The sequence below is a fragment of the Pyricularia grisea genome (assembly GCF_004355905.1).
Source record: "Pyricularia grisea strain NI907 chromosome Unknown Pyricularia_grisea_NI907_Scaffold_2, whole genome shotgun sequence".
In the NCBI taxonomy this organism is placed as follows: domain Eukaryota; kingdom Fungi; phylum Ascomycota; class Sordariomycetes; order Magnaporthales; family Pyriculariaceae; genus Pyricularia; species Pyricularia grisea.
Genome location: NW_022156717.1, coordinates 636,532 through 656,808, shown reverse-complemented (window position 1 = coordinate 656,808; position 20,277 = coordinate 636,532). Strand labels below are relative to the sequence as shown.

Here is a 20,277-nt window from a genome sequence, read left to right as displayed (position 1 = left end):
GCCCAACGACTGAATCGCGCGCGTACCAACGAATGAGGATCACGAACAAGCGCGACTCATCCCAAAATAAACTCGTGACATCCCCATTTTTTACCCCTGGGACTCACGGACTCGGTTAGTTTCTGCCGCATTGATGCGGTTCGCATTCAAAGTTCATCTCTAATGCATAGTAAAAGTTCCTAACGGAGAATACCGATGTGGAGGGGTATACCTTGATTTGGAAGTCGATTCATTGTCCCGCGTTAGAATTTATTGTTTTTCCTAGACGTGGTTAAGCGAATTTCGCCATCTTTTTGACGCCTCGTAATACTCCGAAAAGAGGAGTCTCCTAATCAAACCAAGCCATTCTATCCCGCCTGCATCACATGCAACGCGCTTAAACCCCCTCTCCACACTTCCTCGGTGGCTGTAGTAGGAAATACCTCCCCCACGTGCTACCTTTCTCAGGATCCGTTGTCCATTGACCACAAGATGCAGGCATGAGGCCGGCCTCCTGGTTCCAAATTTCGGTTTCCTACGCCGCGTCATGCACATCCATTGAGGAACGGTAAGCGGGCCGTTTGAATCAAACAAGAAGGTAATTTCGCTGATCAAATATCATCACGGGGGCAAGATAAAGAACACCCTGGTAACGGGGCTACTCCGGAGGCAAACTCCACAAGTGCCGATGTTTTCAAGCTTCTCGGTGCGGCAACCCCATTGGCTTAGCCTGGACTTGTTTTCCCCGTCACCTTTAAAAGAACAGCAGTCGTCCGTCTTGGTCTACCTGGGTCCTTTGCATCACCAGCCTCACCTTCAGCTCTCTCAGTCGGTCTTTATCTTTCCACACGTTCTTCACAGTCGTGTACCACTTTCGTTCAAACCACAGTCAAGTCGTCCTTTCTCGCAGGGCTTAATCTTTCCAATCAAAAATGAAGGCCTCAATCCCCTCCATCCTCCTCTTCGCCTCGGGCGTCATCGCTGATGGTCGCTTCTGCTCTTGGCCATTGGTTCGCAACATCCAGAGCGTTACGCCAGTATGGACTGCTCCTCAGCTTGTTTCTGGAGTTTTTGTCGGACCTTCTTCGACCACTGGATCCATCTCGGCTGGTTACTCATACACCCAATCCTGGACCATCACTGGTGGTGTTAGTGGCAGCGCTGGAATGTAAGTTGATATGACAAAAGATACAGTATCTTTCCATCTTACTCCACCAGTTCATACTAACCCCAACAAATAGTCTCGGTATTGCCAACCTCGGAGTCACAACCAGCTACGGACAAACAACTGCCAAGGGTACTTCTCTGACTGTCGGTATCACTTGTCCTGCCAACGTCCGCTGCGGACTCACCGCCTCGACCTACGTGCTTGAGGTCGTCGGCACCGAGACCATGTACCGATGCGGCAGCAAAAACTTGTACGACCAGAGCTATCCCTGCCAGGACTCCGCTCCCGACCACTGCCCTACCATGTTCTGGAACACCACCAGCGGTGTGACCAAGCCTTTTACTGCTGTGAGTGAACTTATCTCTCTTTGTGCATGATTCGCAGGACTGACCGTGCCACGTCACTTTAGTACCTGCCCCTCGCCAAGAGCAAGTCCAACGTCGATGAGCTCCTTTCTGTTGAGTACAACGCCTGCTCGGCTGGTATGGACTACGCTGGCATGCCTCGCTGCCCTGGTTACTAAGTGGGAGTTGAATGCACACTTTGATTGTGATCACAAACGAACGGGTGGAAGTATTTTCCCCAAGTTTCTGATTCCAGAGCGAGCCCTGACGGGCAGCACTTTGCCTTGACCGTCAGAGGCCATCCTTTCAGTGGTATTGGATAAAGATAAAGTCTGATTGATTAAGGTGACATGATATAAATCATGATACTCGGAGCAGGATGTTGAAGAGGTGCAACATCCTGTTTACGGTATGGCTTATGCTCTTGAGGCTAAAGTTAATAGACGCAACCATCTGCGGATGCCTTTGCTACTTGAGCGCAATAAAGATACATTATGATCTGCCAATTTGAGCTTGTGATTATTTGTTTTTGAAACTGAGCAAGTCCTGAATATGTCTGGGAAGTTTTCTAGGCAAAATACGGCTGCTCCAGAGACTAATCTATATTGGACAACTCTTTATGTTTAAATATAATATGAATATCTTTGATTTTACGCAGTCTACGCACAAAACAAATGCACATACGTTAGTTTTAGACCTCTGCGATGTTGTAATTTGGGCTAGGTGAATAATTGTTCAGGAGAAATATCATGTAGTTTTAACAAACATGCATTAAAATTTCGGTCTTTAGGAGGAATGACTTCATGGATAATACATGAACAGGAGTCAGGGTCAAATATACTAAAAATCAAGCCTACACTAACATGTAAATTCTAAATTTTTTACCCGATCTATTTTTATGTCCCGGAAGTATAAAGGTGATCACCAAGGTAAATGAATAGCCAAAATGTTACCATATCAAATCTAGACTTTCTCCAAAATATAACTAGGACCTGGCGTAAACCTGCGCATCTTGAATCCGGATTACAGCCAACGTACCCAACGTACCCTTAATGGGTACATACTGAGCCAGAAGCAGTTCTCGATTAATGGATTTATTTGAGCCTCAATTTTATATCAAATTTATATCTCCCTCGTGGAAGCTCATGCCCCAAAAGTGGAGACCTTAATCAAAAATCGAAACCCACAAGATGTTCATCTTGCGTGACTTATTGTGCCCTCACCAGGGATCGAACCTAGGACCTCATCATAGTTGTTGATCTTCACCTTACTAGTGATGCGCTCTACCACTGAGCCATAAGGGCAATATTAAGATACCGTCTTGTTGTTCACCACCAGGATTATTCAGTACGCCCCTGACACGGAATAGACTGTTTCTATTCCGCAGACCTACAAAGGCTAAAATGCAGACAAACCTACATAGCCTATAAAAGGGATATTAAAGCTGTGATAATAGTGTGACTGTAACTGCTCTTTGGACGGATGGCAAAGCACTGACCTGGCCGAGCAAGCCTTGATGACCTAGCGGAGCAAGCCTTGATGACCTGGCATGCCGTACTGTCATTATGCACTTGTGACGTTGCAATCACAAGAGGTTACTGAAGCTTGGACTGACATGGGCGACAGATTATCAAGGAATGGAGTATTTCCCCCAATAAGACAAGAATGCTACGGTAATGCATTCACAACAAGCACCACAGCCCTCGCCTTAGAAAGCTGCGGCGCTCATGCCAATAAGGGTCGAGGCAGAGGAAGTCAGGCCAAGGTGAGTATCACTTAGAGGCCTTCATTGTTGCAATGGCTTGGAGAAAATTTGTAATCACTTGGCGAACTTTGAACGATGGTCTGTAGGGAAGTAAGCCACACGCATTCATGTAAAAAAGTCCTTGTCATGGTGTTTTGTGACCAAGACCCATTCAAGGTATTGCCGCCCACATTCCTACAAGAGGTAACCATGCACAAATCAGACGATCGTGATGATCCCTTTTGGTCGGGCGGGGAACCCTAGGATGAAAGTTGACAAATTGAAAGCTGCAGGCCCGAGTCATGTGTACCATTCATAGACCTTCACCTGGACGAAGAGGTAGTCATTTTGGGTGGCATTTCCGAGTGTTGCAGATCCCTAAACGGCCGACTGAATTTCCGAACCAAGAAAGAAAGCAAAGCGATCGGTGTGGGGTAAAAATGCTTGCCTATGGGTCATGGAGTGGAACAAATGGGGACCCCCTGAATGTGGCTATACACATTCACCGTGTCTGGAGATGTATCCGTGCTTGATCGGCAGTTTTCCGGGTCCCTGACGCGACTTGCGGGGGACACGACGTAGTTAACTACTGTAGGTGTATCAGTCATGAAAAAGTAGTGTTGAGGGACGGAACTTGCCAGGGTATGATGTGCGGATAGACTGCACTTGACTAACCACCTGAGCTTGTGCTGTCACTCTTCAGCTATCATGTCAAGGTTTCGTGGACGGCCTCATCCGCCTATGTTATTACAGTACATCTGAATGGCTCTCAGGACACGAGATGCCCATCAGCCCAATGTAACACCCGAGGGAGGCTTGTTTGTTTAAATGGCGCCTCGTGCTACTCGGAAGAATTCACGCTGTGCCACCCGGGGTTAAGCCGGCCGTACACAGACTCACTGTCAGAGCCTATAAACTGCTTGACGGTATCCGTCTCTATTTGATTCGCAATTAATTGATTGAGACAGCTTGTGACATGTGTAGCACTGTCAGCATCTTTGGCACACACTTCTATACCTATAGATAGGCGCATATACCTAATTCCCTTGATCAGACAAGCTTTGCCCCGGATCTTCTTCGTTGCATATCTGCCCTTGTCCATCCTATTACATGATATTGCTCGATAAATACTGTTCTCGTCAATGCAACTTATGAGACGAATTCTTTGAGTATTTGGGCACTCAAAACCACTAAAATATGGAGATAGACTATGAATGCTTATGGTGACTAATACTGTTCGAAAATGTACCAAGATTCTAGCCTAAAAACTTGTTGATTAATCTTTCAATGATGCATATATATCCAGCATGATGCTAGCTCTTTGAGAATATGTACACGTTTCGCCAAAGCCTGGGAAGGCTGAACTTGACGCCTTGGTTCCAGAACCGTGGTTCACATAGGAAAATAATGGCTAATGCTGACGGAACAGTGACCACCTCATATAACCGTCCAACGGTGGATGTTGTGACTAACAGCCCACGAACCCATGATAGAGTTCTTGGCATCTTAGTTGACACGCATAACCATTCTTGGTGTATACTGGGCAAATTTACATTTTGCACCCGTTCCTTTCATGTAACTCATAACCTACTTCGGATTAAGCTCCAACAACCACAAGACCTCGGATGGATTACGCAAAAAACTTAACCTTGGGTCAAATGCCGAAGGAATCAAGTGATTGCTGCCGACGCACAACCGTAAGTTTTGTGGTTAACATTTCCTCTCGTCATTGGAAATCATCGTCGTCGACCCACTGTTGAATTACACAAAAATTGCCCTCTCTGGCCCCCAAGGGCCCACACTGCTATTGACCCACACATTCAGGCTGCGATCAGGCTGGGTTCAGTTGTGATCAGTCTCGTTCAGTTACGATCAGTCAATTGACCCAAAAGGGCCTGAAACTGTGGCGGTGCGATGAGGATTTCTTTAGTGATGCAACTTTTCGCGAAAAAACACTTTTGGTCCAACAGGGCCCGAAATGGGACTTTTAGGTCCACAAACTTACCCAACCATGGCCCAAATCAATTCCCGCGCCATTTGAAATAAAACCCAGTTTCCGTCCTGAGCCCAGTTTTGTTCCTTCTCGTTTCCGAATGTCTTCCCAGTTTTACATCTCTCACACAAAAAAACAACCAAACTTTTTCGCCACTTGTATCTTACACCCGTCTCTTTTCTACAGCCTGCCCAAGGCAGATGCCTCACTTTACGTGTATCTGAGATAACATCCATCAAAATGGGTAAAAAGAGGACGGCGGAGGACAGAAGAAAACAAGCTGAAAAAAGCGGCTTCAACTTCGACGACGAGGACGTTGACGATAGACCTGTCCCACGATTTGTTCTGGGATATACCGAAAGAGTGTGCAATGTACAGGTAGAGCTCTGGCAGGAGTAAGTCACATTTTCGTCGCCTATGAGCAGCAATCGCTAACATCTTGAAAGTACCAACAAAAGTGCCCGGATGCCAATCATAGCGATTTGAGAACTCTGAAGAGATTCGCCGAATTTATAGCCAGCTGTACTTCGGGGATTCTTGACCCGGAAGGCAAAGCTACTGTTCAGACTGTGCGCAATCACTTCCGTCGCTTTGTGTCAGGCTGGAATCGCAACAACCCTGAATCATTAATCACGAGAGATCATACAAATTCCATCACCAATGTAAGTCTCCGAATCTTTTATCACTGGGTAAAACACTTATACTTACTTAAAACAGTATATTAAAGGGCCGCTAAAGAAGAAGATCGGGTTGTCAAACCTTAAAAAACCGAAAACGTACATGACAATCGAAAATTTCATGTACATGGAAAGACAGCTTTGGCAGAGTGATGGGCATGAATACGTTCACGATGGATATCGTGTCTTAATTAGTGCCAAACTAAAATGTCATGTATTCACCTCAACTAAAGTGGGTGAAATAAGTGAAAGCTCTAGTCGAGCGGGCACTGGGAATGGGCTGCTTTACAAAGTGCGTAAATGCCATGCCCACCCGCTCCAAATGCAAGCTAACATTTATGCGCCCACCAGCATACGGAGATGTTAGTCGCATGGAAGAATGGAGAGCCAAAGCTGCGCTACAGTCTTAAACGGGAGTTTGCGAAAGGGATGCACGACAAGGAAGATCAGCGGTAAGTGAACTATACTCCATGAGAACAGTACGGCGATTCTTTTCTCCTCAAAGTTACTGGGGTATGCCACAGCTACTCTCCTAATCATAAAATTATTGAAAAACAGACCAACGCACATTTTATATGAGCACTTACCCGGCCAGCCTCTCATTCTGAGCCCGATCGTCTTTCTGCTGGCCATATTCCTCGCACGAGGAGCTTTCAAAAGCTACAATGACATTCAGCAGATTTTGGACGTGAAACCACCATCTGATCAAGGATACTGGGTTTTGGATTGGGCAGATCATGTTAAGGATCTCCCAGTGTTTCCAACAATGACTGCAAAGGGTATGACCCAGAAGATTCAAACGGCTGGTACGTTTGCCAATCAGATCAGGGGTCTATCAATACGTGCAGGAATGGAACGACCCGTAACACCACATGGAATCCGCCGAGAATACCTGATCCAAGCTACAAATAAAAATTTTAGCTTTTAGTTTCACAGTGCTTTGCTAACAAAACCCTAGGTAACGGTTACTCCAAAAATAAGTTGATGAAGTTTGCTGCTCATACAAACCAAATAACACTAACCAGGAACTATTTAAGCTCCATTACGCATGTGGATGGTCAAGGAAGTTTTCTCAAAATGCCCCTGCGGAGCGATCAAACCGAGGACTTCCGTTCAATAACTGTCAAAAAAAATCCAGATCTTTTTCTCTCTTTGCCTGCAAAGGCACAGGATAAATTAAAACAGCGACCTGATTATATTGTCATTTCCGAGCAGCTTAAGGATCTAGTTTCCAAGACGGATGCTCAAAGCAGAAAAGACAAAAGCCGACTTATCTCACGCAGACGCAAGCTTGAAAAAGCGGAGCTGGACAAAGCTCGCAGTTCCCAATCCCGGGTGCACCCAAAAGATCGCGAAGAGCTAGAGAGGCATCATGTAGACCAGGACCGCTCCCGGTTTGGGCGCCTGAGACACATGATGCTGGAGCGCAGACGTCTCTCCAACGCACTATTTCAGGTGGCTGATCTAAGGAGCGAGATTGGAATTTCGGCCATAAAAGATCTTTATAGTCTTTTAAAGAACGATTGCCAAATTGCGTATCAGCCATCTCTGCGGCCAATTAATGGCAAATGCCCCAGGAAGGAATACAACGTCGAAATCGACTCGTAAATAAAAATAAAATTCGATCCGATTAAAATGCTACTTACGTATCTATTTATTAGGATTAATGCCGATAATAAATGGGATCATATTTTCAAATGCGTCAAAGCACAGCAACAAAGAGAGCACAAATTCGTTGAATTTTGCTTCATATACAATCAAACAGTCGGAGGATCCGAACGATGGGAAATTCATTGTCAGGAACACGTCAGGAAATGTGAAATCCGTACACGATATAACTTCGTAAAATTCCGCCGAACCATCGCCTACGCTGGCAACTGCATAACATGCCTACATAACGAACAACTGCCTGCTGCAAAACGGCTTTACGGGTTCATAAAACAGTCGAACTGGAAAAAACACATTCACGAATGTTTCTTTTCTTACATAAACAAATCTAATTCCCAAACGGAGCTCCATTGTCCAAATCCTCTTTGCTCAACAAAGTACGACTCAACAAAGGACTTATAATACCACCTACAAGACGCCCACAGCTATCCCTCTCCAAAGGCTGGTTGCCGGTTAAAAACTGAAAAGGATCCATTCATAAGGGATTATGCGGCGCCAAATCCTCACCAGCCAAAGCGTCGTCGAATTCGTGAAATCAGCACCGATGTAATTAAGGAAAACCCTTTTAAAACTCAGTCTGAAACGATTTGCACCACGCCGTCTACTCTTAACATTCTTTCAACAAATTACGATTCTTTTAATGCGAGCACCCCTGTGCCCCCAATTTCCGAAGATAATTCACACTACGCGGTAAATGTATCGAATTAAACCCCAATCACTCCCTCGATATAAACTAATTTACATCCAACAAAAAAGCAAAACAAAAATTTCTACAACTGGAAACAAACGCCCTTACTGCTCTCGCAAAATCTAACAATATTTCTGGAAACTTCAAAGTTGTCAACACCGGATTAAACATTAACTCCATCACTTCTATGGAAGAAACAGGGTACTCGTCAAACAACAATAATACATCGCACCTCGATCCTTCTTCAAACTCTAAGATCTGCGAACCTGTCAAGATTCTCGGATTCGCTGTAGAATTGGCGGATCCAAATCTTCTTGGGGTGACGACGAGCCATAACCTATTTCCAGATAAGGTACCTTTGCAAACAAAGAGCCAGCCAATTGCAATCGATGAAGAACAAGACATATGGGAGGCCGAAAAACTGCTTACAAAACGTCGTCGTGGCCGGGAGATTCAATATCTTGTCAAGTGGAAAGGTTTCCCAGATGATGACAATACTTGGGAACCAACGAAGAACATTTTTGACAAGCATCTCATCAAGAGCTTCAATTCTAGCAGCAGATGACATTAGAGGCCGATAGCTTAAAATCAGACCACAGAAGTCGATCTTTGCATCAGATTAAGCAATAGCTTGATGCAAAAAAACGGCAATCCTTTGGGGGTACGGCATTTATGTAGCCGGCTAAACAGCACGGCTCTGCAGGATTAGGTCTCTTTCGATGGCTCTAGGACATGGGAAAACACCGTCTGCCTTGTTATATGCTCGGAGTGTATTAGGAATTTAAAGATCGTTTTACGTAGTATGACTGCTGTCGGATCTGCCATGGTGAATGTCGCTTTAATCGGTGCTAGGCTCTACGGACATTGCTAGTTGCTGCTGGTGACTTAGCGGTACACCGATTTTCTCTGTTACTGTCTCGACAGGCGCTGTTTGATATCAAAACACAAGTGTTACGGCTAGGGCAAGCACAAAACGGGAGCTAACTTTTAACATCCATCGACCTAGACGGCAGGCAGCTCGGGAGCTGCGTGACGCCTCATCTCAGCCACCAGCCAACACCTACATATACCTGGCTAATTCGGCCATGGTCTTGCCCGCTTACTGCAGCCCAGCTACGTTGCAATTTCAAAGTTGGCTTCGTCCGAGGCCAGGGGACTGTGCGGTGAACAATTCTACTTCTATTTGGAAATAAAAAGGTGTGAGAAGAGAAAGGTGGGAGAAGATAAAGTGGGGTATAGAAGGTCTCTTTTAAGACAGGGGGAATTTATCATCAGTCGGGGGCTAGTCCATGGGCTGGGCCAAGAGTGATCCTTCTACGCCTGCGATTCTTATTTGCTCGTTTGAAGAACCCTTGTGTACGTTATTAATAGCTTAAGCGGAGATTGGTCACTAATAATCCAGTTTTCGAACAAGTTATGCACGCAGCATACCATTTTATTTATGTTCAGCTCTTTTACTTGGTACCACAGGCTTAAACGGTGGGTCAGGGGCTGAAAATGCATTTTTGTGGTGGATGACTTTGCTAAACGGTTGGAAAGGGGTGTCCTTTTGGTGCCACTCAAAACATCCATCCCACCACTATTTTCCTTTTGCACTATTTTCCGTTCACACCTATTTGCTCAAAATTTTAATTTCCATTGGCATTCAAACTTCGTTATGGTAATTAAACCCCTTTTATCCATTATTATAACTGACGCCGAATACACTGCCGCGATTATATTGTCGGTTGGATATCCATTATCGCGACGGAGGTCGCCGTTTCGAAAAGTTTTTTTTGACAAACAGCATCAGCAAATCACCACCGAGGAAAATGATAATAACGCATATGTGCTGGGCTCGATGGGCGCGCATAATGTGGTAATGGCGGCTCCGGGTGAAGGTCGCATGGACATTGCAACTGCAGCGAGTGTTATCGGCAATATGGTGCGCAGTTTTTCGAATTTGCGCTTTATTTTGCTTGTGGGTATCGCGGGTGGAGTTCCGACTGTGAGAGACGTCCGGTTAGGTGATGTTATGGTCGGCGTCCCCGCGGAGTCGGAGGGCGGTGTTAGTCAGTATGATTTTGGCGTATCGGCGCAAGACACCAAGTTTAAACAGAAAGGTTATCTGAATGCACCGCATGAAAAAATACTCGCAGCTGTGAGGCGCCTCAAAGCAACACATATCACGGCCGGGAACGGTCTCGAGGATCGCATTGCCACGGCCATTGCAGGAATTCGGCGAGGCAAGATCTTCTCTCGCCCGACTACTGACATGCTGTACAAGGCGAGCTACACGCATCCTCGAGGACACGGAGCAGTAGGACCGATTGTATCTCTTGTTCGGAGGATCAAATTTTGCCAAGAAAGCCTCGTGATGAAGACGAAGAGGATCTGGTCACTATACACTACGGAGTTATTGCCTCGGGCAATAAGAAGATTGAGGATGCGATGTTCCGGGACAAGCACGCAAGAGAAACGGGTATCCTCTGCTTCGAGCTTCGAGATGGAGGCGGCGGGGGTTGTGAACCGTTACAATTGCCTGGTGGTACGAGGCATTTCTGACTACAGCGACAGCCATATCAATAAAGACTGGCAAGGCTTTGCGGATATGGCTGCCGCGGCTTATGCGCGTGCTCTTTTGGAAGATATTCCCTCTCATGACATTGAGTTCGGAAAACGACAAAGTGAAGTCCTTAAAGATGGTCAGTGTGTTCATACCGAGGCAGAGCTCCTGGATTATCACCCGGGAAAGCTTCTACCTCAACTTGGGGAGAGTCTGAATGGCGATGAGAACGCCTCTATATCATGTATTAACTCTTTGTTGCTTTAACGTGATTAGTTCAAGAAGATATAAAAGAGGTCAAGCACGATGTCAAATACAGCCGCTCGTTTCTGGATCAAAAGCAAGACCAGAGTGTGCCTAATTGGCTGACTCCCATTAGCTATGGCGAGCAACACTCAGATTTCGTGAAAATACGACAGGAGGGAACCGGGAGATGGCTGCTTGACGCAGATGTGTACGACGCATGGCTCAACGCTCCCCAACAAACTCTCTTCTGTTCTGGAATGCCAGGAGCTGGCAAGACAATTCTCTCCTCATTGGTGATTGATGATCTCGAAACCCGTTGCCGAGGCGACTCAAACTCTGTCGTGGCTTACATATACCTCAACTACAAGCAACATCACGAACAAAAAGTTGAAGACTTGACGGCAAGCCTATTAAAACAGCTTGGACAAGCAAGCTCATCCATGCCAAACGGTATCATGCAGTTGCACGAACAACATGCGAAAAAAGGAACCCGGCCTAGGCCTGCACAATTGTGCAATGCTCTCGCCTCTGTTGCAAGGAGTTTTTCCAAGGTGTTCATCGTTGTTGACGCACTGGATGAGTGCCAAACATTGAACGATTGTCGGGGACGACTATTGTCTACGCTGTTCAATCTGGAAGTAGTAGTAGTAGTAGTAGTAGTAGTATTATTTAACGCCGGGCTCGGCCCGGCTTGTTAGCCGGCCGTTAGCAACCTCCCGAGGGGTATCTCGGCGCGCGTTCTATCTTCTTTATTTACACAGGGGGAAAACAAGGAGGGCAGAGGCGGATCGTGCCTGACCGGGTTCGGGCCCGGTCCTGCTTAGGGGGTTAGTTCACTGACGCGACCCCGTGCCTAAGGTGCACGGAGGGTTCGTCTGACGGCTTGTGCCGTGAAGTGTGGGTGAAAAGGCAGTAAATCTATTCCTCGTCAGAGTTCGAGTTGCTTACGATCGGTGTCCCTAGGCGTAAAGTGCGTTCGTGGCGCGCGGGGCGCTGGCGGGCCGCTCTGGGGCGGGCGCTGAAGTAGTTGGTGGCTATCGAAAACGCCTGAAAGCTTTTCGGTTACCCGAGGCTTGTCTGGAAGAATTTGCGGCGTTGGGCGCGGTCTGGCGGCCCGACCGGCCGATCGTTATCAGGCCACGGCCAGTTTCTCCACACCGCCCGCGAAAAGCGGCAGTGCACCGGGTGTTCAAGGGAGGTCCGCTTCCAGTACCAGGCACACGAAGTATTTGCATCCTGGTGGTTAAAACGGTCATGGTAGGCTTTAAAATCGCCGTGGCCGGTCCTCATGGCCAAATAATGGCCCAATAGGGGTTTTGGCAAACGCAATTCCTCGGGCTCCTTTTTCGGTGTGTATTGGAATTTCCATTCCCTATATGCGGGGGACCGTTTACAAAGTTTTTTACGCCACCAATCCTTTTTTATATTCGAAAGAATGGCTTTGAAAACCGTACCGGTACCGTTATACGTGGTTTGCTAAGTTTTCGGGTCTGGGTCCGGCGGTCCGGCGGAGCCGGCCTTGGCCAATTCGTTAACCCGGTCGTTTCCCGGGATTTCCTGGTGCCCAGGGCACCAACGGACCCGAACCTCGGTACCTTATTTTCGGAATAAATCGATAAAGTTATGGAATTTCAGAAAGGCCCATTGGGACGAACGCGGCGCGTCGCTTTTAAGACCCCAAATAACCGAGGTGCTGTCCAGACAAATCCAGATCCGGGCGCCTGGCTGGGCCTTGGCTGCCGCCTATAGCCCTTTTAGGGCGCCAATCGCCTCGGCGTCGAAAACGTGGCTTTCCGGCGTAATAAATGCGGAGCCTGCGGCAAATTCCAGGCCCGCCCTAAAAGCGGCCCATCCGTACCCTATTTGGACGCAATTGTTTTCGTATTTTTCCGAACCATCCGTATATACCACGATATCGTCAGGTGATACCATGTCCAGCCATTCGATAAAACGGCGGGCCGCTTCCTCTTTCGGAACTCCTCCGGTGGGGTCAGTGCGAGAATCCGGGGCATTGCGAGGTGCGCGCAACTCTAGTCTCCGGATCCGCGGGAGAAGTTGTGCAGCCGTTTGCAGGGTTGTGGCCGAATGGCCCGAGTTGCGGGCACGAGGTGTTTCACGCAGGCGGCTGACAAGGGGGTGCCCCTTGTCCGCGAGCCTCAGTCGGGCGCCGTATTTCAGGCGGGTGTGGGCCAGCGCGACGCGGGCCGAGGGTAATCCTGCGTCCCTGAGAACAGTGGACGAGGGGGTGGTTTTATACGCCGGGAGGATTGCCCGTGCCGCTAAAACCAGCGGTTTGTTCAGTGCTTTGAGGAGTCCTCTTTATTTGTGCGCTGGGTTGTACCATGCCTCGGCTGCGTAGGTGGCCGAGGAACCCACGCATGCCACCGCTGCCTTGCGAAGTGCAGCCGCAGGCGGTCCGTATTTTACTGCCCCAAAGCTTTTAAGGTGGGCAGCGACCGCCATTGCTTTGGCAGCCCTTTCGGCCACGTGGCGGCGCCCGTCTAGCCGTCGGCTAAACCAAAAACCAAGCCAACGCATACCCGGGTAGCGCTCGGCCCCGGAGGCGCTTTGTCCGCGTCGACCGCCCGGTAGTTGGACCGGGGTAACCGTTCTACCATTAATCCGGATTTCCGGGTTGCGACCGTGCCTTTTCTTAGTGATATGGATCACCTCTGTCTTTTCCGCTGCAAAATGGATCTTCTCTTCCGCCGCAATTTCGTGCATATCCCGGAGTTTATCTTCCAGCCAACGTACGTTTTCCTCCAACGAGGGTGACGATTTCCATGTAAACACGTCGTCTGCGTATGCCAACCGCCACTTCGTACCGTTTTTGACGAGATACGCCAAATATAGCATATATAGGATCGGGGAAAGGGGAGACCCTTGCGGGGTGCCGCACCCAAGCCGCCTAAAGCCCGTGGTCGTACCCTCCAGCCGGACTCGGGCCTGGCGGCCGCTTAAAAAGTTAATTACGAATCTGAAAAGCATTTTACTAAACCCGAAGCTCCGCATTTTCCGTATCAATCGCCCATAGAGGAGGGCGTCGAAGGCGCCTTGGACGTCGCATGCGACAAGGGTGACTTCCTCCCCGCGAGCTAGAGCCTGCTCGATATCGTGGGCGAGGGCACAAACCAGATCCGTCGCCGATCGTTTGGGTAGGGCACCGCCGTGGGTGCAGCTAAGGAGCCCGTTGTCGTGTATGGCCCAAGCTATCCGGCGTGCAACGAGCCTCTCGAGGCCTTTTCCGATGCAGGAGAGGAAGGCTATAGGCCGCCAGGATCGAACGCTGCTCCGGTCTTTCTTCCCCGTTTTCGGTAGCATCGCGACTTCGGCCTTCTTCCAAGGCGCTGGGAAATGTCCGAATTCCAGGCAACGTTGGTAGAGCCTGCGCACCGGCTCGGCCAACGAAGCCCATCCGGCTTTTAGTAGCCGGACGGTCATTCCGTCGATGCCCGGGGACGTGCTCGTAACCCCAATGCAGGAGCGCTCCGCCTCTTCCGCACTAACCTGGGTGTCCCAAGGGATTTTAGCCTCGTCCGCCGACCAGGCCTCCAAGGGGTCTCCCTGCAGGTCATCCTCCGCCGAAAATCGGCCAAGCACCTCCCGTTGCAGTGCTTCCGCTTTTGCTAAAGGCTCGCTCACTTGCTCGCCGTTAATAACCAGCGGCGGGGACCGGAGGCGTGGTCCGGCTCCCAGCCAGCCCACCATATTCCACAAATCCTTATCGTCGCGCAGTTGGTCGATCCGGTGCCTCCAGTACTCCCGCTTCGCGGCCCGCACCCCTTTCGTATAGGCTTTTTCCTCGGCAAAGGCGTCTGCCTTATTTACAGCGCTCCGTTTAACCCGCTGGAATTCGGACCAAAGCCGCTGGTAGTTTTCGGTCCACCAGGGAGCCGAACTGCCCCTTTTTCCCGCCGGCGTACCCACGACCCACGTCACTTGCTCCCATAAAGTTGTAAATTCAGCTACCCACGCGTCCAATGCGTAGCCATCGGCCGCGGATCCCGGGTCCGGCATGTCTTGCATGCCAAAAGCAAGTAGCTCCGCGAACTTTGGTAGCCGGTCGTCCCTAACCGAAACGTTAACCGCCTCCGGGCGGGGGGCGCCGCGCGTCCGCAGCGTGGTATAAAGGGATTCGTGGTCGGAGCCTGTGTAAAAACTGCTGTCAACCACAGTTATTATGCTGGGGAGGTTGGAAAAAACCATATCCAGTAAACCCCCGTCGCGGTGGGTGGGCACGCCGATATTTCCTGTAAAACTCATCCCCTGGGCTTGCGCCCATGCCGTCAGTTGATCCCCTCCGCGTACGTTTGCGCGGCCCGGCTGGTATGCAGCAGCCGCTACGTTAAAATCGCCGCCTAGCACCGTGGGTCCATTTGGCACGGTATTGCATACCATTTCCAGCGCGGCCTCAGTGCCCGGAGCCCTATATACGTTAACAAACAATATTCCGTTAATTTCGAGCCAAAGTATATCCCGCGTATTTTGGCCCTGCGGTAACCGTCGTTGTGCGGCCCCTAGGGCTGCCCCCTTCTTGACGTAGGTGAGCACCCGGGGCCGGAGCCCAGTCATGGCTTCGTAAGTGTTGGCGTGCCATTCGTCCACTGGCGCAAAAACATCATAGCCCGGGTGCGTTTGTGTAGTCGTATTTAGCCCGCACCACGGCTCTTAAACGTTAACCAGGTCCACTTTTCTCTGGTGGCACAACTCCAATAGGCTCAGATGCACACCCATCCTTTTACCTACGTTGGCCCAAACTACGTCGAGGCATTCCCGCTGCATATTACCGAGCGAGTATTTCGTCATATCGATCGATGGGTTGCTTCCAAGTCTATCACATCAGCGGGGCAGATTTCGGCAGCCGCTGCGTCTTCCTCCATTTCGGCTGCCCAAACGATTTCGTCGTGCACACGTTCCTGTTCAGCCTGCAGGAAGTTGCGGATGTCCGCCCCTGCCGCCTCGCATGGCCGCGCTCTTTTATTTGAAATGCTCGATCGGGAGCTCGAGGTTTGCGAATGCTGCGATGAGGTGTTTAGGACCGGGATTGCAGGTGCTGGCTCTCGGCGGGCCGCCTCAGCCCGGTCGTTGATAATCGCGGCACGGTTGGCACGTCCGATTCTGCGGATCCCCTTTAGTTTACGCTGTGAAGGTCGTTCAAACTTCCCATTTACCACTAAAGGTCGGGCAGGGCAGTTCTCATGTCCGGATGGGAAATGGCCGTGGCAATTGACGCATTTGGGGGCTGCCTTGCACGGCTCTTCCTCTGTCGCATGTTTTGCTTCACCACATATGCCGCAACGCGCTTGCCGTACGCAGCGACGTATTTCGCAATATCCCTGGCAACCGTCGTGGTGGTGTGTAATTTTGCGTGATTTTTCAACCTTCCGCGCACGTTTCGACACTCCAAAAAGCTGAAAGGGCTTTACGGGTTGAAGGAAGGACACTATCCACGTGCCCTCAGCCGTATGTGGGTCGTAACCATGTTTGGAAATATGCCAGTTGACTGGCTGCTGGCCTGCTGCCACGGTAATCTCCTCCTGGATTACCTTATGTACGTCCTTTTTTCCGTCCAGGCAATTAAGCGTTCGGGGCACTCCAGAAACGGCGTATATGTGCCAGGTTGTCGGGACAGTGACTTCCCGCGCGTCCAATGCGTCCATAATGGCCTTAACCGCGCTGGGGTTGAGGAGTTTTTGCCGTGTTTCCTCAGAGGCCACCGTAACACCCCAGCCCGTGGGGGTACGCTTGGCGTTTGGGATTTCACTGTGTGGCACCGAGACCAATTCGGCCAGTTTGGTCGTTACCGCGTATGGCTCCCTCGTCACCATCCGCAATTTGTCATTTACGCGGATCAGGATGCGGTTGGACGGCTGTTCTGCCAAACGTTTCGGGGCTTGGGAGCGGTCCCGGCCCGATTGGGAGGAAGTTGCGGAGCTGTCAGGTGCATTGCCGGGCGTCGTACGTATCGGGTACGAGCGCGTGGCCGGGGTTAAAATTTGCGTTGGGGCCGCCGCTGGTGGCGTGGCGGCTCGCTCGGCCCATGTGACCGATTTGTTAGTGGGCGTGCCTCTGCCTTTAGAGGCCGACGACGCCGTGCCCGTCCTCGTAATTAAAATGCTGCGCCTTTCGCTGGAACTGGTCGGCGAACGCGACGGGGAGCGTGAACGCTCTTTTTCAGGGAGGGTGCGACTGAGGAACCAGCCGCTGATCACGTCGTCAAGTTCAAGAACAATTCTCCTAAGCGCGGCGTCCTCCGGGGCCTGTAAACTTTCGAGCTTGGCTGCAAAAACCTTTTCGAGCCAGTTGCCGACTGTTTCCACGTTTTCCAACTTTTGCTGCAGTGTTTTGATGGCCAGGGCCGGGAGGCTGGAGTACTTTCCGCGGCCAGCCGGCTGAGGCGCGTTAGCGGTGCGCGTGTCGAGAGATACGTGTCCCGACTCGGCCTGGCCCTGCGGCAAAGCCTGCGGCGTGCTCTGCGGGCGCGCGCGGCGGTTTGAGACCTCTGGTGAGGCCATGACGACCAGCGCCCGGAGGGCGAAAATTCTTCAGCTGTTAAGCTTATTGGTGTGTTTGGGTGTGAATCGCTAACAAAGGTGGGTCTGACCCATGAATGGTGGAGGATGCTTGTCAGGGTCCTGAGGATCCACGTTAAGTTACACCGTTAATAATAATATATTAAAAAGGTGTTGAAGTTTATTAAAACAAAGATAATATACTATTAATATGATAAAAAATGCGAGTGTTATATTTTTAAGAAGGTTCGTAAAGCGGTAATTCGATTCTAATTTGACACCTGGTATGGATAACTAGGTAATAATTAAAATATGTTGAGGATTTAAAGTTCGAACTCACCTGATGCCGCATTAAATTTAATTTCACGCACATTGCATATGTTTGTTAATATATTTTAATTAATGCAGTACTCACTCTTTAAGCGATGCCCAAATAGATTTCTATGGGCTTAAAAATATTTAGTGATTTTATATAGTATAAAACCCACCTTCGTAAAAGTTAACAAAGGATTCAATAATATTTGTATCTATATTAACAGATAACCGCCTCCCATTATAGCCCTTTACACAAGTTACGTTTGGCCAATCAAGTTCTTCGACTATTCTCTTTCATTGATTTTACTCTTTTTTGTCAGCTTTTTCAAATTAGGTAAGCCTGATAAAAACACTTTTAAAATGTTGCCAACATATACCATCCACCCTAACAGCACCAGGATCATAATTATTCATAAAACATGTTGGACGCGTATACACTAACCATCTTCAACCAGTTAAACCGAGTGCGGGGTCCTTTTTAAAAGAGAATGCATTTCCTAACTATTATTACCATTTTCGCCATGGCTCAAATTGGGTTGGCGGAAAGCTATGGGGACTGTTTCGAGAGCTACTTACCGAGAAAAGCGGGTTTTCAGGCTACTCCCCATAATCTTCGCCATGCCGACAGTATGTGCCTTCATCTTCCGGCGCGCCAAATATCGGCAGTGTAACAATCCTCCCTTATAATCCTGTGACAACGGTGTGGGCTTAATTAAACGGTCAAGAAAAGCTGGATTATATATCAGAGCTACGTTCTGTGATCAAATATGCAGTAAATAAATAGCCAGCGTTAAACGCCTGCCAATGTTTTACACGCTTAATGTTACGGAGTGGCGTGCCTGGGCGACTGCCAACCGTGACTAGACTCCACCTCACGTGACAAGGCGCCAGGGTTCGTTTGTTATTTGCTCGCTTAGGCGCGTGTACGCGATTGGCACTGCGTGCCTTTCTTCTTCCTTTATACTTAGCTTTAGATCTTCGAATAGAATCGCCCCTGTATTGCAGCCTTGTCTCTTTGGGATCGCTTTCGTGACAGGCACGTCGGGAACAACGTATTCCCGATTGACGTGAAAAAAAAACCCAAAAAGGGAGCTGTTTTACGTTTCAATATTATCCTGGATGTTTAAAGCGGCCAATAACCCCGACATTAAAACAGGGTGAAATGCACGCACCTGTTGGGAGGATAAGGCAATGCCCAGTGTGTACAGTTCTGATTGTACTAAGGTTAACTGAATAACACTGGCGTTGTAAGTAAACCAAATAATGATATTATGCCGGGAAAGTGCGCGAGTCTGTGTCCTGCGCGACTTGGTGTATATCCATCCACCTTTAGAAAAAATTCAAGGATTAAGAAAGCACAGCCTCCTTTCAATATCTTGATTCTTTATACATCCCCGCCAATCGATCCATTACGTCAATAGTAGAGCGGCATTTAACATTCTGAACTTTAAAACACACTAACATTATCGTATTTCGGGATGGTCTATTCTTGGTACGCATGGCAGAATATAATCGATCCTCTCGATATATATATGGGTCTAACTGTGCATTATGCAATCAGAGAAACGGACTTGGAGGTACATCGGCCTGGATCTAAAGCCTATCAATTATATGTACCCCAGAATAACAGATTATGGTCCCAATGACATGTTGCCCAGCCTCGCTAACTTTACCTCCGGTAAAGTTTGCGTGGACTATGTTAGCTCTCCCTCGTAAATCATGGGCAGGAAGAAAAAAGTAATTTTCATTAGTATCGTTTTTACCATCATGTGGCGATACAAATGTTATTAATTTCACAACGAGATAAAGGCATGACTGACCCAAAAGTTACTTGCAATCGATATTGCTTTAACTTTAAAAATAGCCATTTCGGTCTCATTGCGTTATCCACAGGCAGGTAAAGCCGCTAGCTGTATAGACAAAAATCAGCGATTAATGACGGTCGCCCCATTATCTTACCAGTCGCTTGAGATTCTTTGCTAGAAAATAGTATTATTTTAGGTTTTCTTTTTTTGCATTACTGTTTTAAGCAATCTGAAAGGGATATTTTGCATAAGAATTTATTTTTATCGCATTAAACTGAAACATAATTGTTTAATTCACGTGCGTAATACGTGAAAAAATCTACACAATCCCGTACACAGTGTAACTGAGCATAGCTCCATACTAGTTACCAAAGTTAAACACCTTGCTGTTAGTACTCCTGTTCTTATTTGTCTCAGGCTAACTTACGACTTATAAAGAAGCACATTGATCTTTATTGCTACCACCTTCCTCCGCCTTAGCATCTCTTTGCCCTCATTGCACACAACAACCTCCATTAAAATACATACATATTTCTATTCCCTTTCCATAACAGTATCCCTACCCGCCAGCCCCATAAACGAAAATTCTCAAA

General features: G+C 48.5%; 4 protein-coding genes across 4 annotated transcripts; all 4 read left to right on the top strand.

Moving 5' to 3' along the window:
• Nucleotides 1-799: 799 nt before the first annotated feature.
• PgNI_02765 (uncharacterized protein) lies at nucleotides 800-1,670 on the top strand (the record flags this gene model as incomplete). The annotated part of the gene is made up of 3 exons (XM_031122822.1): nucleotides 800-1,147; nucleotides 1,221-1,494; nucleotides 1,557-1,670. The coding sequence occupies exons 1-3, from the start codon at nucleotides 912-914 to the stop codon at nucleotides 1,668-1,670; spliced, it is 624 nt and encodes a 207-aa protein (XP_030983848.1). The 5' UTR covers nucleotides 800-911.
• Nucleotides 1,671-5,468: 3,798 nt separating this feature from the next.
• On the top strand, nucleotides 5,469-6,833 carry PgNI_02764 (uncharacterized protein; the record flags this gene model as incomplete). Its single annotated transcript, XM_031122821.1, has 5 exons — nucleotides 5,469-5,623; nucleotides 5,707-5,890; nucleotides 5,946-6,197; nucleotides 6,257-6,357; nucleotides 6,464-6,833. The coding sequence occupies 5 exons, from the start codon at nucleotides 5,469-5,471 to the stop codon at nucleotides 6,831-6,833; spliced, it is 1,062 nt and encodes a 353-aa protein (XP_030983847.1).
• Nucleotides 6,834-6,889: 56 nt separating this feature from the next.
• PgNI_02763 (uncharacterized protein) lies at nucleotides 6,890-8,554 on the top strand (the record flags this gene model as incomplete). Its single annotated transcript, XM_031122820.1, has 3 exons — nucleotides 6,890-7,509; nucleotides 7,999-8,263; nucleotides 8,462-8,554. The coding sequence occupies 3 exons, from the start codon at nucleotides 6,890-6,892 to the stop codon at nucleotides 8,552-8,554; spliced, it is 978 nt and encodes a 325-aa protein (XP_030983846.1).
• A 1,568-nt stretch (nucleotides 8,555-10,122) lies between these two features.
• On the top strand, nucleotides 10,123-11,073 carry PgNI_02762 (uncharacterized protein; the record flags this gene model as incomplete). Its single annotated transcript, XM_031122819.1, has 1 exon — nucleotides 10,123-11,073. The coding sequence occupies one exon, from the start codon at nucleotides 10,123-10,125 to the stop codon at nucleotides 11,071-11,073; it is 951 nt and encodes a 316-aa protein (XP_030983845.1).
• Between the last annotated feature and the right edge of the window lie 9,204 nt (nucleotides 11,074-20,277).